Consider the following 27,568-nt stretch of genomic DNA (forward strand, 5'->3'; position numbering starts at 1 on the left):
GGAGGTGACCCAGGCCAAATGTATAGAGCCAGAAGAGCAGACCCAGGATGGCAGTTGCTAAGGTAGAGCTTCCCAGTCTAGGAGCTATTGATCTCCACAGCCCTTGGGGTATCTGGCCCCACGGAGCTGCCATCAGCCTATTCAGGGCTGTAAATCCCCACCACTTCCCTCCATTGTGCTACACAAACGTAATCATTCTCTTTGCACGCCATGACAGACAAATATTAGGCAACACTGTTTAAGGGACAGTGGGGAAATGGAGCTGAAGAAAGAGACTGAATCCGATGGACCTGAGAGCTGGTAGGAGAATAAGGAGTGTTCATCCTCTCTGGATCCCAGGGGAAAAGATTCTTCTGAGGAGCAGAAGTGATTGTCAATTGTGAAATATATCAGAGAGGTGCAGTCTGGTGAGAACTGAAATACACCCACTGAGTTTTCCAACCAACTGGTCGTTGCTACGTTTGGTGAGAGATGGATCAGCGGTGGGGGTGGGAGCCAGGCTGCAGTGGGCAGAGGAGTAAACCGGAGGTGAGAAGACCATTGCAGCTGCCGAGTTCATTACCTTGGCATGCTACCGGGAAGAAAGGAGCTGATTTGAAGTTTGGGTGGGATTGGGATGAATGGAGGTTGTCTTAGTGGATGGAAAAGACACCAACATTTTTAAACTCTAAAGAAGACCCAGTCGGGTGCATGGGCTGGGTTGGAGAGTAGGAGTCTGGCTGGTGGAGGAGGTACTGGAGGCTGGGCATGCATGGGGTCAGGGAAGGATTGTTTTGTCTTTCAGTAGAGGGAGGAGGCATATAGGTGTGTGGACCCTGCGCAAGGGTGGGGTGGGCAGTCCAAGGGACATGGCCTGGTGCCCTTAATTTTTTCATGAAGAGGGAGGGGAGGCATTTCCTGAGAATGGGGTGGCATGACAGTTGAAGGGAGTGTGAGAGGTTGGTGACCTGGGTCATGCCTCTGGTTTACATAATAGGATGTGAGGTGTGGGGTCACTGGTGAGCCTGGGACCATGGAGAGGTAGGAATGTGATTTTCCCAGAAGCTCTCACCTACCCAGGTATGGGAAGAACACAGAAGGGCAGCTGGACTCTGCCTGTGGCTTGGGCAGTTGCAGGATGGTTGACCCAGGGCTTGGGGAACTGCTGTAGAGTGCCAGGAAAAAGTGCAGACAAAGCCTACGCTTGTGCTTGTGAATTAATTCAAAGGCTGGGGTGGAGGGGAAGAGCAAGATGTCCTCCCATCTCCTTCCTGCTCTCCACCACCCCCCTCCCGCCCTCCAAGATGGGAGGAGATAGTGTGTCCAGCTTTGTGACCGGAGAATGCCTGAAGGGCTGAGAGGAGAATAAGCTGGTTATCCCAGGACAGAGCTTGCTTCAGGCTCCTGGGCAGCTCAGACCCTCAGCAAGCCTATACTTCCTTAGGCTGAGCTGCCACTGGTCCTGGGGGCCCTTCCAGCTTCCCCCTCCCCTTCCCTCAACTGTCCCAGGCCCCAGGCTCTGCAGAAGGAGAGATGGAGTGGGGGAAGGGGGTCAGCAGCCAATCATATCCCCGATAGCCCAAGGCATCTGCACCTGGTCTAACCAATCCCCTCTGAACAAATAGCTCACTCAGCCTCTGCTCCCTCCTCCCCTCCCTGCTCTGCCCAGCAACAGCAGAAAGGAGGTTTAAGGAGGAGAGGGAGGCCCTGCAAACTCCCAGCCCCTGGCAGCAATGGAGCCGGGCCCCAGGCTCACTCTATAGAGGGAGGTTAAAACAACACTCTCAGTTCCTGGAGCCCAGGCAAAACGTCCCTAGGGGCCCTCAAGACTATGCAAGCCCAGCTCTCACAGACAGGAACTCACATATTACAGAGATCCTGATCCCTGGAGCCTTGGGCCACAAGCCAGTCTCATTTTCTCCACAGCTCAGGGGCAGGCCCTGGGCTGGCAGCCTGACCAGCAGAGATACACTTCTGGTGGAGGAGATGGACATTGAGCAAACAATCCCACAAATGCCTATTTAATAGCAACAGTGATAAGGCCTAGGAAGGAAAAGAGCAGGGTTTTATGCAGCAAAATAAGAGGGGACTTGATTTAGACTGGCTTTCACAGTTTTTGTTGATTCCACTTCTTTTTCTCCAGATTTGCGATGGCTATTTTGTTCATTACTTTGCACCCAGAAGCCTTCCACCTGTTAAGAAAAACGTGGTGTTTGTTATTGACGCGAGCGGCTCCATGTTTGGTACCAAAATGAAGCAGGTAACAAGGACCCTGGGGATCGTTCATTGCTCTTGATTTAGAAAGCTCAGAAAGCAGAGAGTGCTGGTACAGTGGTTCCCTGAGACAAGACACCCTGCCATCCCATCACCTTTGGACCTTATAGGCCTAGGCCTACCTTAGAGTCTTGGTACCTTACATATCAGGAGCCACGTAGACATGGAGCCACAGAATCATAGGAACACTGAAACATAGGACTGTGGGACCTGAATCCATCAAGAGCCTCAACCACAAACCTCCAGGTCTCATAAAGGCCCAGAGTCATAGAGACTTTGGGCTAGAGTACTCTGGCATCATAAAGCATGAGTCAAAACATTAAAACTGTAGTCATTTTAGATTCAGAACTGTCAAGGGGCCACAGCTTTGTTTTGTTTTGTTTTGTTTGACTATATAGCCAGAAGAATACAGTGCACTGGCCTTATAGGGCTTAGAAGCCATAGAGTCCTGGGTCCATCTAGGCTTCAGTCTTGTACCTCACCTACCATAGCACCCTTGAAACAGAATCCTGGAGCCATAGGCCAAAGAGATTTTGACTTCAGAGGCTGAATCCATGAAGTTCTGGAAGCAGCGTTTCAAACCATTGTACTCTAGGGTTCTAGAAATATACAGTTCTAGTGTCTTGGGACAGTGTAACCTTTTTACCTTGACATTTTGAACCACAGAGCCCATCCGACCTAAGGCTAACTGACTTGTGTTTTATGAGAATATAACCAAACTGGGAGAAGGGAAGTACTGAAAACTGTCTCCTCTAGCCTTTAATGTATGGGAAGGGATATACCCAACTCCAAACCTTTTTAGTCTTCCCATTTCATCTAAGGCAGGATAAAAGCTGAAAGAACTTGTGATGAGCATATTCCAGGGGCTAGGTGCCCTAAAAGACTGAGACCTAATCCTAGAACTATAGAATGTTTCTCCTCCCCCCATGCATGACCACCATATCAGCTGGGTTCCTGTGTAAAAGCAGGAGGTTACAGTTGAAAGAACTGGAAGCCTGTACTCTATTTATGAAAGAGTCTCTAGGGAAATCCAAGACAACATAGGAAACAAAAACAAGGACTCTAGAAACAATTTTAGCCTCTGACACCCACAACTGCAGCAACCAACAAACACAACCTAACTCCTAACAAGATAAACATAAAACCTCACACTAAAGGTCTATTTACTTCATTTCCTTTTACCTCATACCTCATGTCCGGCTTTCAACAAAAATATACAAAGAGTGCTAAAAGGAAAAACACAATCTGAAGAAATGAATCAAGCATCAGAACCAAACTGATATGGCAGAGCTTAGAAATTATCAGACCAGGAATTTAAAATAAGTATGACTAATATGCTAATGGTTCTAATGGGAAGAGTGGGCAACATACAAGAACAGATGGCAAATTTAAGCAGAGATGGATATCCTAAGAAAATTAAAAAGAATACTAGAAATATAAAACACTGTAACAGGAATGAAAAATGCCTTTGGTGGGCTCATTAGGAAACTGAACATGGCCAAAGAAAGAATCAATGAACTTGAAGATATGACAATAGAAACTTCCCAAACTGAAAAGCAAAGAGAAAAAAGAATGAAAAATATATATATATGGAATCTAAAAAAAAAAAAATGGTTCTGAAGAACCTAGGGGCAGGACAGGAATAAAGACACAGATGTAGAGAATAGACTTGAGGACACGGGGAGGGGGAAGGGTAAGCTGGGATGAAGTGAGAGAGTGGCATGGACTTATATATACTACCAAATGTAAAATATATAGCTAGTGGGAAGCAGCCGCATAGCACAGGGAGATCAGCTCAGTGCTTTGTGACCACCTAGAGGAGTGGGATAGGGAGGGTGGAAGGGAGACGCAAGAGGGAGGAGATATGGGGATATATGTATAGCTGATTCACTTTGTTGTAGAGCAGAAACTAACACATCATTGTAAAACAATTATACTCCAATGAAGATGTTAAAAAAAAACAAAGACAAAATATCCAAGAACTGTGTACATGTACAAAAGTGTAACATGTGTAATGAGAATACCATAAGGAAAAGAAAGAAAGTAACAGAAGAAATATTTGGAGGAATAACAGATACAAATTTTCCAAAATAAATTACATCCATCAAACCACAGGTCCAGGAAGCTCAGAGAACACTAAGCAGGATAAATACCAAGAAATGTGCATGTACGCATATCCTATTCGACCTGCAGAAAATTAAAGACAAAGAGAAAATCCTGTAAAAGCCCACAGAAAATAATATCTTACTTATAGAGGAACAAGAATAAGAATTACATTGAATTTCTCTTGAGAAACCATGCAAGGAAAAGGAGAGTGTAGTGAAACATTCAAAGTGTTGAAGGAAAAAACCACTCACTTTGAATTCTGTATGCAGCAAAATTGTCCTTCCAAAGTGAAGAATAAAGACTTTATCAGCCAAACAAATATTGAGAGAATTGTCACCAGTAGACCTGTCTTGCACAGCTAAATGTTAAAAGAAGTTCTCCATAGAGAATGAAAACGGGATAGCTCAGATACTTGGATCTACATAAAGAAAGGAAGATTGTTAGAGAAGGAATAAATAAAAGTAAAATAATATATTTTATTTTTTAACTAATTGATCTAACAGATAACGATTTGTTCAAAATAATAATAGCAACAATGTATTCAGTGAATATAGTTTACTGATAAGTGAAATTAATGACAGCAATGTTATAAAGGACAAGATAGAGGAATTGGACTACTCTGTCACAAGGTATTTGAACTATTCATGAAGCTGTATAGTGTTATTTGAATGTGGACTGTAATTAGTTGTAAAGGCATGTTGCAAACTCCAGGGCAACCACTAAGAAATTTTCTTAACATAATGGATATGCTAAGAGACGAGAGACAATGGGGTCATATAAAACACTCGACTGAAACCAGAGAAGGCAGGAAAAGAGTAGGAGACAAAGAAAAAAAAGGGAAACAAAGAGAAAACAGTTTAAAATATAGCAAATATTAATCTACTTATATCAGTAATCACCTTAATGATGACTTGTCTAAATACACCAATTAAAAGACAGAAGCTTCCATATAATGTTTATGTATAGCTGGTTCACTTTGTTATAGAGCAGAAACTGACACACCATTGTAAAGCAATTATACTCCAATAAAGATGTTAAAAAAAAAAACAGTACGGCCGACTTAAAAATTGCTTCAAAATTTAAAAGACTAGATCTCATGTTAAGTGTTCTTACCATAACAAAATTTTAAAAATTAAAAAAAAAAAAGACGGAAGCTGTCAGTGTCAAAACAAAACAAAAACAAAAACCAACTATGTTTTCTACAAGAAGCCCATTTTAAATATAAAGACACAGATAGATAAAAGTAATGGGATGCAAAGAACATATACCATGCTAACACTAATCAAAAGAAAGCTGGAACAGCTATATTAATTTCAGACCAAGTACACTTCAGGGCAAGTAAATTGTTAGGGATTAAAAGGTGCATTATATTATGGTAAAAGGGTCGATTCTCCAAGAAGACATAATAATCCTTAATGTGTATGCACCTAACATTAGAGTGTCAAAATACATGAGGCAAAAGTTGATAGAACTGCAAGGATAAATGGACAAATCCACTATTATAGTTGGAGACTTCAACTTCCCTATATCAGAAATGGACATATCCAGCAGGCAGAAAATCCATAAGGACATTGTTGAACTGAACAACACCATCATTTAATTGAATCTAACTGACATCTACACAACGCTTCATCCAACAACAGCACAATACACATTTGCCCCAAGCTCATGTGGAACATTTGCCAAGACAGACTACATTGTGGGCCATAAAACACACCTTAACAAATTTAAAATAATATAAATCATACAAAGTATGTTCTCAGACTAAATGGAATAAAACTACAAATCAGCAACAGAAAGATAGCTGGAAAATCTCAAAGTAATAGGAGATTAAACAACATACTTTTGAAAACGTAATCTGTCCCTGGATAACAGGAGATTCTCAGGGAAGCCATCCTTTATGTGTCAGCCCTCTCAATGGAAGCAGGAATATGGTGCTCAGCTCCTTTTTTCTTTTTAAATATTTATTTATTTATTTGGCTGCTCCAGGTCTTAGTTGCAGCTTGTGGAATCTTCTTTGTGGCATGTGGGATCTTTTCATTTGCAGCATGTGGGATCTTTTTTTCTTTCTTTCTTTTTTTAGTTGCAGCATGCAGGATCTTCGTTGCCACATGAGAACTCTTAGTTGTGGCATGTGGGATCTAGTTCCCTGACCAGGGATTGAACCAGGGCCCCCTACATTGGGAGTGTGAAGTCTTAGCCACTGGACCACCAGGGAAGTCCCCGGTGCTCAGCTCCTGATCCCAGAATGTGTGACTTATCCCCTGAGTTCATCTTATGGCAGGAAATATTCTGATTCCCTTAAAAGCATTCAAGGTATCTTCTATCAGTTTAAGATGTAGAGAAAGGCAAGCCACAAATGTCCTTCCTGTGGTTTCTAGAATCCACACCTCTATAAAAGGTTGAAGGTGTATATTATGCTTAAAATCACTGGATTTACCACCTCCAAAATACAGATTTGAGTCCCTGGTCTATCAATGACTAGCTGTGTGACCTTGAGCTAGCCACTCCACTCTCTGAGCCTTAATGTCATCTCTTGTAAAATGAGGATAATATTAGTACCTTCTTCATTGTGTTGCTGTGAAGATGAAATAAGCTGATGCATCTAAAGTTGCACTGCCAGGAGCATAGCAATTATCCTATAAATGGTACCCTAATACTGGAACCTACATATTGTATTCCCTGAGCGTAGCCCTATACTAAATATTGTCATGGAGAAGGGAGCCAAGAGGAAGTAGCAATCTAAGCCCTGTTCTCAGAGGACTCAAGGTCTGTATGGAGAATGAAAATATTCCACGTAAGATAGTCAGCAAATAGTGTGGGACAGGGAATATCTGGGTGTGAAGAGCATGGATCAGACTAGGCAATCAAGGAAGGGCTGCCCAGAGAAAGAGCAACTGAAGGAACTATGAAGGTATGAATAAGTAAAGGACAAAGTTGTGGAGACGAAATAGAATCTAGGTTATCTGGAGGCTGGTGAGAAGACCAGCCTGGAAGAAACAGAAATTGAGGTAGAAGAACAGATTAGAGAGAACAGAGAACCAAAGCATGCAAAGTCATTGAAAGGTAGCTATAAATACCTGGAGTCGTAAAGCTCTTAAACTTTAGGGCCCTCGAATCATTGAATCCTTGATCATGGGCTCAGAAACCATAGAACTCATGAATCCTAGCTCTCTGAAAGCATAGAACTTGAACCTTCTCGACCACCACTGTCCAGTAGAACTTTTTTGATGATAGAAATGTTCTAAACAGTGTCCAGTACAGTAGCTGCTGGCAACCCTTGAAATGTGGCTACTGCAAATGAAGAAACAGAATTTTAACTTTTTCTTTAATTGTAACTAACTTACATTTACATTTAAATAACTACATGTGGCTAGCAGTTACCATTGGACAGTACAGTTCTAGGCTTTGATCCATTAGAGCCTATAGAGCATTTTGGCCTAAGAATCCTAGACTTAAAGTGCTGGAGTCAGAGAACATTAAAACCATACAACACTTAGTACCTTGTATAGAAAGAGCCTTTCAGTCTTGAACAAGACCTCAAGTCTTGGTCCATCTCCTTCACATCATCTATATCCCACAGATTAAAAAGGCCATGAGTGTGATCCTTGGTAACCTGCCGGTCAGCGACTACTTCAACATCATCTCCATTTCTGACACAGTTAGTGTCTGGAAAGCCAGAGGCTCCATCCAGGCCACCATCCAGAATGTCCCCAGTGCCAAGGACTACCTGGGGCACGTGGAAGCTGCTGGCTGTGTTAGACCTACCCCCCCAAATTGGCAGGCTGTGGTTACATGGGAAATTCTTGAAACCCTCCCTTCATGCACCCATCCACTTCACCTCTCATAATGTCTGAAATATCACTGTTACATTTTACACAAATATGTCCCTTTGTCCTTCTGTGTTTCTTTGCCTAGTGGAAAGAGCATAGCTAAATCTCCATGTATTTTAGGACACATTCCTCTTTGGGGCTGAATTTCCTCCTCTTTAAAGCACATACTCAAAAGAATTTGCTGAAACTTTTGTGTTTTTTTATCAATAATCTAGATATTTATTTCTAAGTATTTGAGCAAGCTGCTGCCCTGATTTTGGCTTCTGATCAATCCTCTCTCAGACGATTACTGAAGTCTCCCCCACCCACCACCTCCTGACAACTCAGCCCTTTTTCCCCTGTAGCATGGAGGTGGAGATGCTATCCTTGGGGATCTGCCAATCTGACTAGAGAATGAGACATCCCCCCAGGAAACAGTCAGAGCAGTCTGAGACAGGGAGTGATAAAAACCAAGGACATGTGGGCCCCACTGTCAGATCTCAGGGAGCCTGTGTGGGGGTGGGGATTTGGGAAGGATGAGCAGCAGAAACAGTGTGAGCAAAGATAAGGAGATATGACTCTGCCTGGGAGGTTGGTGAGGTACCCAGTGTGTCCAATGCGGGTAGAAGTTACTAGAAAAAATGGTCTCACAGTCTGCTCTCCAATTAGGGACTGACATCAATGCAGCTCTGCTGGCAGCTACTTCAGTGCTGAACCATAGAAACCAGGAGCCTGGGAGGGGCCACAGTGTGGGGAGGATCCCTCTCATTATCTTCCTGGCAGATGGGGAGCCCATGGCTGGAGTGACAACTCCCAGTGTGATCCTCTCCAACATCCGTCAGGCACTGGACAACAGAGTGTCCCAAGGTCAGCTTGGCCTTTGGGGATGATGCTGACTTCCCACTGCTGCGTCGCTTGTCCCTGGAGAACCAAGGAGCAGCCTGGCCCATATGTGAGGACACCAACACAGCCCTACAGCTGGAGGGCCTCTGTGAAGAGATCTCCATGCCTCTACTGGTAGATGTGCATCTGGACTACCTAGGTGGCTTGATTGGGGCCTCACCTTGGGCCTTTTTCCCCAACTACTTTGGTGGTTCGGAGCTGGTGGTGGCAGGCCAAGTGCAACCAGGAGAGCAGGAACTAGACATCTACCTGGCAACCCGTGGCCCCAGGGGTCGGCTTCTCGGGGCCTGCCACAGTGAGGTGGCCACCAACAGCAGCCAGAATGTCTTTGGTTGCCCAGGGGAGCCAGCCCCCAATGTAGCCCACTTCATACGCTGCCTCTGGGCCAACATCACCTCTGGAGAACTGCTGGAGGCACACTTCCAAGCTCACGATGCCAGCACCCACCACCTGCTGGCTTCCAAAGTCCTCAACCTGTCCTTTGAATAAGATTTTGTCACACCTCTGACATCACTGGTTATGGTGCAGCCCAAAGAAGCCACTGAAGTCAGGAAACAGACTTTCACCGCAGATGGACTAGGCACCATCATGCCCTCATCCACCAGCAGTCATGGCCTAAGGGCAAGCACAGCCCAGCCAGCCTTGGTTCCCAAGGTTTCTCCCAAATCAAGGCTTGTGAAACCAAAGTTCTACTTATCCTCAACTACTCCTGCCCAGTTCCAAGGAGTTGGAGCCACTGGGTCAGAGCCCTAGTACCCCATCCACCCTCGCACACCAAAGCCCCAAATTCCAGCACAACAGGATTCTGGCAACTTGGCTCAGCCAACTTTAGGATACCACCTGCTGCCTTTGTGCCCTCAAATTCTGGTGGCCTATTGCTTCTGAAGCCCAACACGCCATTACATCAGAATTCTGGTACCCTATTACCCATGAATTCCAAGACACAAGTCCCACCTCTGAATCCTAGCACCCCAGCCCAGCCCAAAGGTGGCTCTATGAAACATGTTACTCTGCTGCATTCCAAACCTGGTTCTCCATCACAACCTAAATTAGATGCCCCATCACACCCCCAACCTGGGGTACTTACATCACAGTCACCCAAAAGTCTGTCACAGCCCAGGGCTGGAGTCTCCACACATCAGTTTTTCAAATACCCATCACACACCAGAGCAAGTGTTCCTGCTCCTAAGACCCCAAACAACCTGCCGTACCCTAGACCTGGGATCCTCTTACCCAAGACCCCTAAAATCCCATCACCTCTTAAACCTAGTGCCCCACCTCATCAAACTCCCCTAAGCTTATCACTTTCCAAACCTAAGACAACAATCCCCAATAAACCCAAAATCTCATTACCCTCCAGACCTGACAAACTCAGGTCCCCACCTCCTCAGAGCCTTAGCATACTTCTAAGCACTATCTCAAGTCCTACAAGTCCCAGCAGTTCCATGACAATTTCTGTCCTTGGAGAGCCCCTCCCTACTCTCTTTCACCCCACCCTGCCCTCTCTGCTGCCCCCTGGAAGGCTATGGCATCAGCATGACCTGTTGCCAGAGCCCCAGTGCACCAGGAAAATTCTGGGACCATCTGTGTCAGGAGTCCCAACAATGGGCCTACCCAACAGCTCCAGGCCTATGCCAGAAGGCAACCCCCCAAACCTGCCAGTCTTGCTGCCTTCTAGCATCCTCCCTGAGGCGGTCATCCTGCTCCTTATCCCTGAGGAGCTACAGCTGCTGTCTGAGTCAATGGAGGAGTCCAAATTTGTGGAGTCCTTGAACCCACCGGCTTTCTATACCTTCCTCACTCCTGACAAAGATGGTGAGTGCCATAGGCAAGAGGTCAAGCCACAAGGGGGGGGAGCAGTATGAATAGAGGGAACCAGGAGCTAGAAGTATACAAAGCTTGTGCAAATTCTTGTGATTCAAACTGCTTGCTTGCTTACTTTGAGACGTTGAACCAACTACTTAACTTCTCTGGGCCTCAGCACATAGGCACATAATTAGAGGCCCTGGGAGAGAAGGGATGTTAAGACTGGGGAATGCACAGAAATGAACTGGCCAAGCTATGGCTTTGACATTTGCTTTGTTGGACAAGAGAATTGCTCATGCTTCCCAAGCAGAGAAGGGATGTGGGGTTATAAATTGGAGCATCACTAGGCCAGTCAGCTCTGATTGGTTCTTTTGTGCTCTATGAACAGCCCTGCTTAATGAAAGGGATATAAAAATTGGGGAAGATGATGACAGTTGTCTTTAAATTTCCCAAAGACTGTGAAATAATAACAGTTTACATTTTTTAGCTCTTCCTATGTGCAGGTACTGCTCTACATATTGTACTTGTAGTCCTCATTTAATCCTCACCAAAAAACTCTTAATATCTGCATTTTACTCATGGGGAAACTGAAGCACAGAGAAGTGAAATAACTTGTTCCACATCACATAGCTAGTAAGAGATTTGAACCTACATAATCTGGTCCCATGCTGAATGTGATTCACCACTTCACTATTTGCCTTCCTGAGAGGAGTGACATTTCCTGGGGTGACCTTGTAGGACAGGATTAGAACCAGGTGTTGGTGGCAATAAGTCATAGAGATAGAAATTTGGGCATGACATCCTTGACATACCCCTATCCTTCACCACCCTCCCTCCCAATATCCCATCCATCTTCAATTCCTGACACTGTTACCTTTAATATGTTTGTCAAATGCACCCACTTCTCACTACCCCAACTCTCACTATCCTAGGGCAGACTACCATTGTGCCTCACCAACAAAACTGTTCCAGCCTCCTCACTGGTTTTCTTGCTTCCTCTCTTGAGATATTCTCTTGGCCATTCTCCCACAGCAGCCAAAGGGATCATTTATTTTTATATAAATTTATTTTATTTTATTTTATTTTTGGCTGTGTTGGGTCTTCATTGCTGCACGCGGGCTCTCCCTAGCTGCAGCGAGCGGGGGCCACTCCTCGTTGTGGTGCATGGGCTTCTCATTGTGGTGGCCTCTCTTGTTGCGGAGCACGGGTTCTAGGTGTATGGGCTTCAATAGTTGTGGCACGCAGGCTCAGTAGTTGTGGCTTGCAGGCTCTAGAGCACAGGCTCAGTAGTTGTGGCACACAGGCTTAGCTGCTCTGTGGCATGTGGGATCCTCCCGGACCAGGGCTCGAACCCATGACCCCTGCATTGGCAGGCGGATTCCTAACCACTGCGCCACCAGGGAAGCCCAAAACGATCGTTTCAAAACATAGATCACTTCATGTTCCTTCCCTACTTAACTCCTCTCAAGGGTTTCCTATCATACCTAGAATAAAGTCCAAAGTCCTCTTTATGAGCTTCAAGGCCCTGCATGATCTGCCCTCTATCCCATACCTCTCTGACCTCACCTTCTCCCACTCACCCTCTGAACTCAAGCCCCAGTGGCCTCCTGTTCCTCCAATGGGCCTTACCCCCATCCCTGCCTCCACTCAGAGACCTCTTCCAAGCTGTTCCCCCTGCTTGAAAATTGCTCTGACCTGCCTTGCCCTGCTCCCTATCTACCACTCTCATCTCTTCCATTGCCACTCAAACTCCAGCTCATGCCTTAAATCTCAGGTCAAATGTCCTTCTCACCCCTTTCTACTGCCCCAGACTATGTCAAGGATCTGCAACTCCCTCCGTCAATCTGTTCTTTTTTCTTATAGCATTTGTCATCATTGGTAATTATAATTTCATTCATGCCTGCCTTCCCAACCAAAATATGAGCTTCACCAGGTCAGAAATCATGACTGACTTTTTCACCACCATATCCCTGATGCTTGAACAGTGCCTGAATGAATAAATAAATGATCACATGAATGCATGCATAAATGCTATAAGAAAGAATTTTGAACATAACTGAGCTTGAAAGACTAAGGTACTATGGAGAACATAAGGTCTCAGTCTTGGCAATGTGCAGGTCAGATTGGGAAGCCAGTGAAGACTCTCCTGGTCAGAAGGAGAGTCTCCCCTTTGGTGGGCCGAGGACATCTTTGCCCTCAGAGTGTGAAGGATTTCTCTTATTTCTTTTACACTTGGCAGAAAATCCACATTGGGACAGCAATTCTGAGGAGATTCTGGGAGGAGCTGGAGACAGCATGGAATCTCAGGGAAGTTCTGCAGGGCTAGCAAAAATTGAACAAAGAGCTCCCCTGACAAAGATCCCTGAGCTTTCATTTCCATTCAGTTAGAATTTTCACAGGCATTGTGTGATCCCAGAGGAGGGGCAATGTATTAATTTTCCATTGCTGCATAATAAATTACCACAAACTTAGTAGCTTAAAACACTCCCATTAATTATCTCACAGTTCTATGGGCCAGAAGTCTAGGCAAGAGTTAGTTAGGTTCTCTGCTCAGGATTTCATAAGACTAAAATCAGGGTGTCTATCAGACTGAGTTCTCATTGTCTTCCACGTTCGTTCAGGTTGTTGGCAGAATTCAGTTCTTTGTATTAAGACTGAGATCGCTGTGGGATTTTTGGGGGGTTTTTTGTTTTCTTTGGGTTTTTTGTTTTTTTCTGATTGTTGGCTAGCAGTCACTCTCAGCTTCTAGAGGCCCCTGGGGCCACTTTCAGGTCCTAGAGGCTTCCTGCATTCCTTGCCACGTGGCCCCATCCATCTTCCAAAGACAGCCATGGAGAATCTCCCTCCTGTTAAATCCTTCTCATACTTCAAATCCCTCTGACATCTCTGCCTCTGATCTCCAGACCCAGATTTAAAGGGCTCGTGTGATTAGGTCATGCCCACTTGGATAATCTCCTTGTTTCATCAACTGCACCACATACCATGACCTATTTATGGGAGTGATAACTCACCATATCACACCCTGAGGATTTTACAGGGTGTGTATACTGGGGAATCTTGGGGGGCATCTTAGAATTCTACCTACCACAGACAGAGAGCAAGAGAAAATAACATTTGAGTTGGCCTGGAAGAATAACTAGAAATTGATCCTTAGTAGCTAAAGGAAGGAGAACATTCCAGGTGACAGGAAAAAACAGAAGCAAAGGTTCACTAGCAAGATAAGGCAGGGCACTCATAAGAATAGTCAGTTCAGTTGGGCTGGAGCATGCAGAGGAGCCTGGAGAGCTAGGCAGGGACTAGATATCAGAAAAGACTTAAATGCTGAGCTCAGGATTTTGGGGTTTATTTTGGAGGAGGTGACTGAGAGGCCAGGGGGCCCCAGAGTACCTAGGAATGTAATGGATCAGTCTCTTACCAACACAGTCCCCCTCTTTTTTTTTTTTTTTTGGCGGTACGTGGGCCTCTCACTGTTGTGGCCTCTCCCATTGCCGAGCACAGGCTCCGGACGCGCAGGCTCAGAGGCCATGGCTCACAGGCCTAGCCGCTCCGCGGCATGTGGGATCTTCCTGGACCAGGGCACGAACCCGTGTCCCCTGCATCGGCAGGGGGACTCTCAACCACTGCGCCACCAGGGAATCCCTCCCCCTCTCTTTTGTAGGCACGTTGCCAAGCATCTTCACCTTCTCATCCTCGGGTAAGCCAGCCACCCTCGCTGTCCTGTTTGAGTACAGGACAGCTTGTGCACTAGGACTGGGTCTGGGCTCTCTCTCTGGGGAAATAGACATGGCCTCCTACCTTCTCCTCACTCCTTCCCTCCCCTCCTCTCCCATTCCTTCTGATCTCAAGTGACCTCAGCATGCAGTGACTTGAAGCAGGGTTTTGGTTCCCAGTCAGAGATTGAGGTCAGGTCGTGGCAGTGACAGCACCAAATCCTAGCCACTAGACCAGTGGCCCTGGCCTTTCAGCTTTGCAGAAAAGAATTCCCACAAAGATGGAAAGTAGTGAAACAAGTAAAGTATTTATTAGAAGGAAAAAGAGACAGTACATGTGGATAGACACAGGCGGACTCAGAAAGAGAATAAAGCCCTCATGGTAGTTTAAATCACTTATATGGGGCATTTCTTCTGGGTTTCCTTTGGCCAATCATTTTGATTTGCCTGGTTCAGAGTCCGTATTTGGTATACCTCAGGATCCTCCCAATGTGTGCGCCAAGATGGATTCCACCCAAGAGGGCTATGGGTAGTTGGGTGTCACTCCCCTTTTGACTTCCAAGGACTTTTCTAGTTGGGAAGATCTCCTTGACTTTGAGAATGAGAACTATGTGGTCTCTTATCTTCTATCTGGGCAGGGCCCAGCCTCCTCTCTCAATTGTCCTACTATTCTCATCTTAGAGTATCGGTCCACCGGTACTGAATCTCCAATAGCTTAGCCCTAGGGAGGGCATCTACCTCCTGCCTCAAATACCCCATGAGAGAAGTAGCCCCCAAGAAATATTTATGGGGAAGATGAAGGACAAAGGTCTATCTTCCATAGCTTCCTCAGGCTGGCAAGGGTCTTGTAGACCCTACCTAACTGGGGTCACAGAACTCTTGCCCTGTCTCATTAAGGGGCCCCAGGGTGATTTCTGTTATTTCAGCAGGATTGGCTGTGGGGAGTGGTTGGAGTCCCTGCACCACCATTGTCCTGTGATGCCCTAGAGAAAACAAACTAAATAATTAGATTAGAGAAGCAGGGGCTAAAGACTAGCAAAAGACTACTATAATCAGAGACTCAAGCAAGGGTAGGAAGTTGGTTATACAAGGTCAGCATATCTTTGTTAATCTCAGGCTTAAAATTTTAGTATATTTCTCTATTTCTAAAATGGAAGTTCTGAACCTGTTGGTTCCAGGTCTCCTTCTTGGACTGAAAGGTCTTGGTTGCAAATTTGCAACAGTATGGAAGACAACAGAGGCAAAATATAGGCAAAATATAACATAAATCAGTATGGCTGAAACAAGGAAGGTTATAAGAAAATGGAAACCTCCCATCAGAGAGGTTCTTTTTCTTTGGTTCATGATTTTATTTTTACACAACATTGTAAAGCAACCATACTCCAATAAAAATTAATTTAAAAAAAGAATGCTGGTATAGGAAGGCATGACAGTTCACAATTGCTTAATTCTTAGATATCACTAGAAATTAAAGTTTTTAAGATTAAAGAACTCTAATAAATACATGTAATTATAATTACTAGAACCAATAAAGGAAACAACTGTGTATACCAAAAAATTAATTAATTAAATTTAATTTATCTTTTGAGTGAACTTAATTAGAATCTAATATTAATTCTATTTTTAATTTCTTTTTAAGAATATTATTATACTTTTACTTTTAAAGCCACTTCCTGTTACATTTTTTAAATCCCTTTCTTTTTTTATTAATTTTTATTGGAGTATGGTTGCTGTACAATGTTGTGTTAGCCTTCACTACACAACAAAATGAATCAGCCATACGCATACAGATATCCCCTCCCGTTTTGGACTTCCCTCCCACTTAGATTATCATAGTGCATTAGAAAGGTTTTAATATCTTGTGGGATCCAGGAAAACAAGCTGGAGAACCAGTTTTCAATTTTCCCCCCCATAATACCGAGGATTGGTGGTTAATTGTCTGCTGAAGCCAGGTGGCTTGTTGTCGAATTTTCTCAATGTTGGCCTCTACCTGGGAAGAGGTGTTAAGGTATGTGCAACAAGAAGTGTTGGCAACTGCACGTACCCCTCCTTGTTCTGCCAACAGATAATCCAGGGCCAGTCAGTTGTCAAGTACCACTTTGGCCAGCGAATCTAGAGACTTCTGTAAATTAGTGAGAGAGTTAGCAGTACTGTTACCTATGGTAGTAAGAGTATAAGACAAGTTTCGAAGGACATGTTGGTGGGCGGCTACTCCCCACCATGGTAACAATGTATACCCAAAGAAATAGGCATCTGCATCCGGGATGCCACCAGGTAAATCTCGAGTTAATTGTGTGAACAGTTTTAATGAAGTGGCCCAGTGCTTGGATTCGTTTAAGGAGTGGATTAAGAAAGGGGTAATCAAGGTTCCCAGCATACACTGTGTGGGCATGGAGTTATTTTGTAGGCAATTAATGGTGCATGGTTTTTTATCTACCTGGCATATGAAAATATATCCTGGCAGGGCACGGTAGACTAACTCACCCAAAGTTTTAAAACCTAGCCATCTGGTGGGGGAAGGGTAAACTGGGACGAAGTGAGAGTAGCATTGACATATATAAACTACCAAATGTAAAATAGGTAGCTAGTGGGAAGCAGCTGCATAGCACAGGGAGATCAGCTCGGTGCTTTGTGACCACCTAGAGGGTTGGGATAGGGAGGGTGGGAGGGAGGCTCAAGAGGGAGGGGATATGGGGATATATGTGTACATATAGCTGATTCACTTTGTTATACAGCAGAAATTAACACAAAATTGTAAAGCAATTATACTCCAATAAAGGTGTTTTTTTTTTTTAAAAAAAAGACCTAGCCATCCAATTCTATTGTTATGGAAAATTTCTGCAGCTACAAAACCAACCCGTTCCATCCACATCCGTCCTACTATCTGCTTCTCCTGTGTGGATCGTTCTTCCTTTGGGTAGCGAGTTAGAGTTTGAGCACAAATAAGTAACTGGAATTCTGGCTTGGGGGGGCATTATAAAATGCTGGGGTGCTTTAATGCCAGTTCTTTGTCCTCCCAGTTTGACTTCATATTCTCCTTCTGTTGCTAAGGGGAGGGTTAGGCAAGAGACATTAGAATTTTCTTCAGTAGGAAAATGAACAATTTTGACTCCGTACATTACCGTTCTGAGCCTTGGGTCTCTGGTAGAAGACCATTTTCCATCAGGAACTTGGCTATAATTCCTTACAAGATGGACAAGAGGGTTGCTCTGGTCCACAATGGACTTAGCCCAGGGTAAACAAATCCAGCATTCCGTCAATAGAGTGGAGGAAGCAAGAGTTTGTGCAATGAACACCAGAGCTGCTGTCCATCCTGTGGATAAGGGAAATAGGCATAGAAAAGCTAAGGCGTCATAGTAGCACCAGTCAGAGTCATATTTAAATCACCTAGCATGGGCAGAGAAGTTTAGTAAATTCCAAAAGCAAAGGTGAGAGCAAAGAAGACAATAGTTATCTAAATCTACCAGAGCCTATCAATTATTCTGTAAGTGTACCGGAAGGCAAGAAGGAAGATAGTGGCTATGGGTACTTAGCCTAGGGTCTAAGAAGTCTTTTTGTCCTTTTCAAATAAAAGCTTCAGGTCTTGGAGAGGTTCATTCATCCACCTGGAATTTTCAGGCTTTTCTGGGTCCTCCGGATCCTGTGGAGACTCAGAGGAAGGGGTGGATTCACAGGAATGGCTGGAATGTAGGTCTTCAGGTTCTTGTAACATATCAGTGGAAACAGGTTTAATTCTGGACAGATGAACCCAGCTGGTGACCCCCTGGAGTTTAACTGCTATAGGAGTGCTCAGCAGGACTTGGTAAGGACCCCTCCATTTTGTGAGTAGCTGATGACCAGGGAACTCATTTTTCCAGGTCTTTAAAAGTTCCCAATCTCCAGGTTTTACAACAGAGTGACTGGGACTGTCATCTGGAGAGGGCTGTACTCTGTTGCCAGGCTCTTGTATAGCCTCTGCACCGGGCCTAGGTTTATAATGTATTTAAGATGAACCTGGGTTTCTGGGTCAGTTAGCATGTCCAGAGTAAGGAATGTCCTTCTGTATGTCATTTCAAAAGGGCTTAACTTAGTGATTGTTTTAGGGGCTGCTCTGACCCTTAAGAGGGCTATTGGCAGCATGCAATACCACGACTCTGACCTTTCCTGATGGAGTTTGTCCAAGGTTTTCTTTAGAGTATGATTAGCCTGTTCCAGTTTTCCTGAAGACTGTGGTCTCCAGGATGAACGGAGGTTGTATTTAATCCCTAAAGCCTGAAAAAGCTGTTGAGTGATCTTTACTACAAACAAAGGTCCATTGTCACTCTGAAGGTGACGGGGCAACCTGAATCTAGGAATACTTTCCTTTAGGAGAGCCTTAGCCACTTCAGTTGCCTTCTCTGTTCTAGTAGGGAAGGCCTCTCTCCATCCAGTAAAAGTATCTATAAAGACTAGTAAGTATTTGAAACCCTGGAAAGAGAGCATCTGAGTGAAATCTATTTGCCAGTCCTCTCCTGGGTAAGTCCTACATCGCTGGACTGGGTTAACAAGAGGGGGAGGCTTGAAGTTGCCTCCTGGATTATGGGTGGCACAAAGGGCACATGCTCAAGTAACTCTTTTAATTGTCTCTGGGAGCCTTTTCCCTGTAAAAAGACGGAAAACAATTATAAACATTGCATCTCTCCCCAGATGGAAAGAATCTTGTAGCCCTATAATAATTTTCCATTGGTCAGAGAGAGGTATGAGCAATTTCTGATCTATGTGCCACGAGCCATCCATTCCCTTAGTTCCTCCTCTGTCTCATGTCCAGTTCTCTTTGGAAGCTGAGTACCTGGGTATAACGTTAGAAGGGGTAAGAGATGGGATTAATGCCATTTCAGTTATGGGCATCAAGACTGCTTTCTTTGTTTCCCGATCTGCCCTGTTGTTTCCTTGGGAAATTTGAGAAGTTCCCTTTTGGTGCCCGTGGCAGTGAATGACTGCTATCTGTTTTGGTTTTTGAACCACTTCTATGAGATGTAAAATCTCAGCCCTATATTTTATAGGGAAATTTCTTGCATTTAGGAGTCCTCTCTCTTTGCAGATAGCTGTGTGGTCATGTAAAACAAGGAAGGCATATTTTGAGTCAGTGTATATATTTACAATCTTTCCTTCCCCTAGGATTAAGGCTTGGGTTAGAGCTATCAGTTCAGCCTTTAGGTGGCAAAGGTTTTGCTTCTGACACTATGCATGCTCACAACAGCATACCCTGCCCTCCTAACTCCATGTTTAATGAAACTACTGCCATCAGTAAACCATTCTTCCTCAGGGTTTTCTGTGGCCTGGTCTGTTAGGTCAGACCTATAGGCATAGACCCAGTCAAGGGTTTTGAGGCAAGAATGTGTTAGCTCTGGGCTTTCGGCGAACATTAGTGTAGTGGCGTTAAAAGTGTGGCAAGTTTTGAGGGTTAGCTCTGGGGAGTCAAGGAGCAAAGGCTGGTACTTAATAAGACGGCCTCCAGTTAGCCAATTGTGACCTTTTGTATCTAGAATCCCTTGCACTTGATGAGGGGTCTGGACTTCCAGTGGCTGTCCAAAGGTGAGCTTGTTGGCTTCTTCCACTAATAAAGCAGTGGCAGCTACTGCCCGGAAGCAGCCAGGCCAACCTCGGGCCATGGAGTCTAGTTGCTTGGAAAAGTAGCCTATGGGCTGAGGAACTTCCCCTAGATTCTGTATAAGGACACCAAAAGCTGTCCCCTGCTTTTCAGTCACATACAAGATGAATGGCTTTTCAAATTGGGGAGACCCAGAGCAGGGGCTCTGGTGAGGACCTGCTTGATATCATTAAAAAGCCTTTTCTTATTCCCCGTTCCAAAGTAATAGTTCTGTATCTGGGCCTTTAGTGTCTTCATATAGGGGCTTAGCCATTAGCCTGAATCCTGGAATCCAAATTCTACAAAATCCTGTCATGCCCAAAAAGGTACAGAGATGTTTCTTTGTCTTTGGTGTGCTTAGGCCTAATATAGCTTGTTTTCTATCTGGAGATAACTGTCTACTTCCAGGGTTTATAATATATCCCAGATATTTAACTTGTTGTTTTGAGATTTGTGCCTTTATCTGAGAGACTCTGTAACCCCAGGCCCCAAGGATATTAAGCACTTCAATGGTATTTTGATCTGAGGCCTCCATGGAGGGACTACATATTAATATATCGTCTACATACTGTATAATAGCCCCTCCTTTCATGTGTATTTCCCTTAGTTCCTTTCCTAGGGCTTGGGTGAAAAAGTGTGGACTGTCCCAAAACCCCTGAGGCAATGCTGTCCAGGTATATTGTTGCATTTGGCCTGAGCCGGGGTTAGTCCACTAGAAGGCAAATAGATATTGTGATGAGGGATGAACTGGGATGCAAAAAAAAGGCATCCTTGAGGTCAAGTACAATAAACCATTTAGTGTCCTCAGGGATTTGGGCTAATATGTTATAAAGATTGGCCATGAGGGGATGTATAGGGACCACTGCATCGTTTACTGCTCTAAGGTCTTGTACCATCCTACATTCCCCATTTGGCTTAACAACTAGCCTAATAGGAGTATTGCACGGAGACTGGCAGGGCACCAAGAGGCCATGCGTTAAGAATTTATCTACAAGGGGTTGTAAACTCTTCTTCACTTCCAACTTTATAGGGTATTGTCTCTTGTTAGGGTAGGCAGCTTCTGGTCTATGACTAATTCTTACAGTTGGGCATTTATGGCCCTTCCAGGGATTCCTTTTTCCCATACTGAAGTGTCCACTGCTTGTAGAATATGGCTGGGAATAGGACCTTGCTCTTCCAGTTGGTCTGTCTTAGTCAGAGTCAAGATAAGGGGCTGCTCGGGGCCTCCTAAATCGAGTATGGCCCTGAGGGAGCTCAGAAGGTCTCTCCTCAGTAATGGAGTGGGACACTCAGGTACAACTAAAAAGGCATGCAAAATCAACCACTGCTCAAATTGGCAAGTGAGAGGCCCAGTAAAGCAATGGGTGCTAAGCTTTTCATCAACACCAGTCACAGTACAACTTTTGGAGGAAAGAGGTCTAGAGTGAAAAATTAAGACAGAGTGAGTGGCTCCCATATCAATTAAAAAATCAACCTTCTTACCTGCCACGTCAAGGACTACCCAGGGCTCCTCGATGGAGATAAGACATCTCATTGGGGGGAGCCACCAGAATCCCCAGCCCACCTCAGTTGTCGAGCATGGCCATCTTGGGAGCGGGAGCCCCCCTTCTTCTTTGGGACTGAGGGCAGTCCCTCTTCCAATGACCTATTTGTTTGCAGGTTGGGCATGGCCTGGGGGGCTCTTTCTGGCAATCTTGGGCCCAGTGGCCAGTTGACTTACATTTGTAGCATTCCCCCTTGTTGGTCTTACCTCCAGATGGAGAGTTGGACTTTCTTGGCCCCCTTGGGTTGTCCTGAGGTTGCAAGGCATGGCTGACAGCAACACCTATCAGTTTTGCATGAGCCCTGGCCTGTCTTTTCTCATGATGGGTTCTCTCTTCCTTCTCAGCTTGGTCTCAATTATTAAATACCCCAAATGCCACATCTAGTAGTTGGGGCATGGGTGTTTGTAGGGCTAATTGTAATCTTTGGAGTTTCCATTTAATATCAGGGGTGGACTGACTAATAAAATGTTGTGTTGTCCCAGCAGGGGCTGACTTTCAGAAGTGGAGGGATCTATGTTGGTATACTTCTTAAAAGTCTCCACAAGCTGCCTATGAAAGAGGGCTGGATTTTCTTCTTCTTCTTGGGTCACTCCTTTAACCTTTTCATAGTTAACTGACTTTTTGATACACTTTCTCATCCCTTCTAATACACATTGGAGCATAGGCTTCCTGGCTTCTGTTCCTGCCTGCAAATTATAATTGCAAGGGCGTTCCTGATTTGGGACTGCATCTCCACCCATAGCATAATGTTCGGGTTGGTGTCTGGCAAGCTGGTTGGCATGTCCCTGGGCTGCTGTCCAGATTCTCTGTTTTTCCTCAGGAGTACAGCAAATAGATAGAATTACTTGGACATCCTTCCAAGTTAAGTCATGAAACCGTTCAACAAACTTACTAGGGTCTTCAGAAAATTGGCCCCGTTTCTGTTTGCATTGGGCTAAGTCAGTTAAAGAGAAGGGCACATGTACTCTGATTGTCCCTTCTCCATTTGCTACTTCCCTAAGAGGGCATAGTTTCCCTGATCCTGGGTGATAGGAAGCTCCACTGCGAGTTACCCAAGAGGGACTAGCCTCTCTTGGGGTAATGGAGGGTCTGGTGGGACATAAGGAGGTGCAGTTTGGGGTCAGTCAGAGGGAGCAAGAGAAGTAGGTGGCTCTGGAGAAGTAGGGATACTGTCAGGAGGAGGAGCTAGGTTTGCCCCTGAGAGATGGGAGAGCTTAGAAGGGGGATCATCTAACATGTCAGGAGAGTTTTCTGGTTCCCCAGGTTTTGAATTATAAGAGGTGGGATTTTGGTAAAGGACCATGAAAGCCTGAATATAGGGAACCTCAGTCCACTTTCCCACCCTGCAGCAATAAAGATCCAATTGCAGAATGGTATTGTAATTTAAAGACCCATTTTCAGGCCATTTTTCTCCATTCCCTAACTTATACAAAGGCCAGGCACTGTTACAGTAGAACTTAAGTTTTTCCTTTCTTAACCCTTCTATTTAAAAAAAATTTCCAATTCTTAAGGATACACTCCAGAGGTGTCTCTTCTTGCTTGGAGGGGGATCCTCCTATGTTGAGTAACTTGCAAGCAAGAACAAGAGAGAGCTTCTAGAATGGAATCTGGCATGCTGGAAACATTTATCAGGAGGCTTTAACCTGAAGGGGTTCAGGGTATAGCCCAAATTCTCTTCAAACCTGATGAGGTTTCAAGTGTCCTCTACTCTCCCATCGATTTCTGACCAGATGTCTCTGGTCTTCCATGGTAACTTGTGCAAGCCTTCTCCCCCAACATGGCCAGGGGAGGACCTTTGAACCAGTGCAGACCAGTTGCCAGGACTTTCCTTAGGAGGGATCCCTTGTCTATAGAGCTTATGTCCTGTGATAAGTCTTCCTATGCTGGGGTGTATTCCTCATGACTGAGCATCTACAAAGTTTATAATTCAGGCTTCTGGGTAGCGGCCAGCCAGACAGGCTGTCCATAGCAGTGTGTAGGCTGCCAAGACCTGGAGTGAAGGGGGTCCCATAGATGCAAAGAGGAACCCTTGGAGAAATTGGAGTTGGGCGCTATGGAAGATGCCACAGGGTTCAAGGTTCCAGGGCCGGGAGGTGGAGAAATTCTCATAGTAAATTTCTGGGCGTTGAGTGAGGTGAGAGACTAGACAGCAAAAGAACCCAAAATCCTTTGCCCTGTCTGGCAGCTAAGATAGAACTGGGAAGGGTCTGACAATTTTGTCTCACACAGGCAGCACTGGGTTTGTCAGTGGCGGGGATGCAGTTTAGGAATGATGTCCAGGAAATCCTTCCCTAAAAGGGCACAGAGATACGAAGTGAGAAAGAGACCTTGTTGTGCAAGTAATTTCTGAAAGAAAAGCGTAGTGGAGGGTTCCATACAGGACAATGAGAGAGAGAGAGCAAGAGAGAGAAAAAGACACCCCTTGGGTTCCTTCTCAGTTGGAAATCACGTTTCCACCATGTCCCAAAGGATAGCATCAGCTGTCACCCAAGTGTTATTTGAATCTGCACAGCCTGGGGAATCTGCCTGCCACCCTCAATGTTGTTGGGGTAGCCACAACGCTGTGAGCAGACAGAGGTTATGCCCTGCAGGTCTTGAAAAGAAAGTGAAGTGGAGAGTGAGAAAGAAAATAAGAGCAAAAGTCAGGGACCTCAAGCTGCAGCTGGGTGAAACCCACTGTTTACCTTGAATGCCTGAATTCCCAGGTGTCGGAACCAAATATGATTTCAGGTGCCTCAGCCTGCAACGGTTTGAAGCAGGGTTTCTGTTCCTGGCCAGAGATTGAGGTCAGGTCGTGGTGGTAAGAGCAGCAAATCCTAGCCACTAGACCAGTGGTCAGTGACAAGGCTCTGGCCCTTCAGCTTTGCAGAAAAGAATTCCCACAAAGATGGAAAGTAGTGAAACAAGTAAAGTATTTATTAGGAGGAAAAAGAGTACAGTACGCGTGTATAGACACAGGGATTGACTCAAAAAGAGAGTCACGCCCTCGTGGTAGTTTAAATCACTTATATGGGGCATTTCCTCAAGGTTTCCTTTAGCCAATCATTTTGATTTGCCTGGTTCAGAGTCCGTATTTGGTATATCTCAGGATCCTCCCAATGTGTGCGCCAAGATGGATGCCACCCAAGAGGCCTATGGGTAGTTGAAATCACTTACTATGGGGTGGCGCCCCCTCCCTTTTTGACCTCCAAGGAGCCTTTCTAGTTGGGAAGGTCTCCTTGACTTTGAGAATGAGAAATATATGGTCTCTTATCTTCTATCTGAGCAGGGCCCAGCCTCCTCTCTCAATTGTCCTGCTATGCTCATCTTGGAGTTTCTGTCCTTAGGGAACGAATCTCCAATTGCCTACCCTGGGGCACCCATTTACCTCCTGCCTCACTTCTAGGACCATAACTTCAGAGTTGTGCCTCCTGCCTTGCAGTGGATGGGGACACCCACTTTGTGATCCACAGCCCATGCTCAAAAGAGAGGATCCGCTTCACACTAGATGGGTGCCCAGGGGACCTACTACAGCTCATAGATGACCCAAAGGCAGGTGATAGCCCCAAAGACTCTACCTCATATAACTCCACAGCCAGATATACACATGTCAACACCCCCAGACATTTGTGGGTTAATACAAACACATATCAGTGCACCGCACTAACACACAAGGACATACCCAGACACATGGAAACACACACAAATATACTCTAACACCAAGACACTCACAGAGACACATACACACACACTAGGGAATACAGTAAACTCACAAAAATACACATCTAGGCACATATATTTTGACACTTTCCACACCTACACATAGTAACATACAAATAAGCATCCAGACACACAGAGATGAACAACACATGCCCAGATCTACACAATGACACATATATCAACACACTCAGACACACACACATGCGCTGGTAACCTCACTCATCCCAATACACAAGAATTCAACACACATAGGTACACATACTCTGCTACTCTAGACATATAAAACATACCAAAGCACATAAATACCATGACACACAGCCAGATGCATGCACAGTGACACCCCCAGTTATACAATATGTACCAACACACAGCCAGACACACACAACATAAACTATTCACCAAGACTTATAACACCAACATATCCAGAGACACATATACACATACAACCAAAAAAAATACACGCTCTACCATAACACCTTCCCCAAATACGCAGATGCACTGATATGTCCAGAGATACTCATATGAACAGAACTAAACACACACATTTACACACTCAGAGGCAAGCACATACATGCAAATAGCCCCACTGGGGTAAGCATGCACACATATACATACATGCTCATACACTGCACAGCAAGGAGCAGATAGATGGGCTGTGGTAGAAGCACTTTCCTCAGGCGCTAGCTTTCTAACCACAGATCTGCACCACTTCATCTGAACTTCAGGCCCTGAGACTTCACCCCTCCTGTGTTGTGGGTGACTATGTGAATGACCATGTGAAAGCCTGTGCTCCCAGCAAGCATTCTTCTCCCTCCAGGGCTGCATGTACGTGGACAGCTGCTTGGGACACCATCAAGGCCAGGGCACAAGTACCTACTTCCAGACCATCACAGTTACTAAAGACAAATCCCAGGCCTACACTATCACCATCACCCGCAGTTCCATATCCATGCAAGGTGAGGGTACCTTGCTTCTGTCCTGGGATCAGTCAGCCCTACTGAAGAGGTTCCAGCTGGAGCTCCATGCGGCTGCTACAGCCCACCTCATCCTCTGCCTTGGGCCCCACCTTGAATTCCTAGTCCTCCAGCACCACTACCAGAATGCCAGCACCCTGCAACTACCCCACCTGGGGCTCTATGTGATCAGTGGCTCAGGTCTCAGCCCCTTGGCTCGTGGTCTGCTGGAAAAGTGTTACTGAGGCTGATAGTGGTCAGAGGGCACCAGTCCCAAGAGAGACTCTGCCAGGGTGAGAGGCCAATGAGCCCCCAGCACCTTGACCCTCAAACCACAAAGAGGAATCAGAGCCAAGCTGTGCCCTTGGAGAGCTCCTGGTCTAGGAATAAGACAGACCCAGGACTTCCCTGGGGGCACAGTGGTTAAGAATCCGCCTGCCAATGCAGGGGACATGGGTTCGAGCCCTGGTCTGGGAAGATCGCACATGCCACAGAGCAACTAAGCCCGTGTGCCACAACTATGGAGCCTTTGCTCTAGAGCCTGTGAGCCACAACTACTGAGTCCATGTGCCACAACTACTGAAGCCCGTGCGCCTAGAGCCCATGCTGCACAGCAAAGAGAAGCCACCACAATGAGAAGCCCATGCACCACAATGAAGAGTAGCCCCCGCTTGCCACAACTAGAGAAAGCCCACACACAGCAACGAAGACCCTATGCAGCAATTATATATATATATATATATATATATATATATATATATATATATATATATATATATATATATATATATAAAAGACAGACCCAGGCATGGATAGTGATCCCAGGGAGTTATCAGTGCTAGACAGAAAGCAGTCCAGGGATCTGGAGGAACCCAGGGTGAGGCATCTTGCCCAGCTCTGGAGTTCAAGAAAGATCTCCTATAGTAGACAGACCCACACTGAGTCTGTAAAGCTGAGCAAACATGTAGAGGAAAGGAATGGAGATTGGAGGAGATGGAGCTGGAGTGATCAGACAAGAATGCCAGCATGAGGAATTTGGCTTTTTCCTGAAGGCAATGGGAGTCATGAAAAGGCATAAGCAGGTGAAAGATACAGTCAGATCTGAGTATTACAAAGATCCCTCTGGAGGCTACTGTAAAGGAAGATTGCAGGAAACCAGACTGTAGGTCAGGAG

At 45.2% G+C, this 27,568-nt stretch overlaps 1 protein-coding gene across 1 annotated transcript in view; it reads left to right on the forward strand.

Annotated features, from left to right (window-relative positions):
- The window catches only part of ITIH6 (inter-alpha-trypsin inhibitor heavy chain family member 6), a 32,723-nt gene that overhangs the window by 4,582 nt on the left and 573 nt on the right, over positions 1-27,568 (forward strand). The window contains 12 exon segments of the mRNA XM_060002053.1: positions 2,123-2,239; positions 7,943-8,114; positions 8,841-9,034; positions 9,036-9,787; positions 9,789-9,835; positions 9,838-9,900; positions 9,903-10,889; positions 13,120-13,210; positions 14,537-14,574; positions 25,164-25,277; positions 26,259-26,310; positions 26,312-26,631. Coding sequence (XP_059858036.1) covers positions 2,123-2,239; positions 7,943-8,114; positions 8,841-9,034; positions 9,036-9,787; positions 9,789-9,835; positions 9,838-9,900; positions 9,903-10,889; positions 13,120-13,210; positions 14,537-14,574; positions 25,164-25,277; positions 26,259-26,310; positions 26,312-26,631 — 2,947 coding nt within the window.

Source organism: Delphinus delphis, chromosome X (genome assembly GCF_949987515.2).
Source record: "Delphinus delphis chromosome X, mDelDel1.2, whole genome shotgun sequence".
Classification (NCBI taxonomy): domain Eukaryota; kingdom Metazoa; phylum Chordata; class Mammalia; order Artiodactyla; family Delphinidae; genus Delphinus; species Delphinus delphis.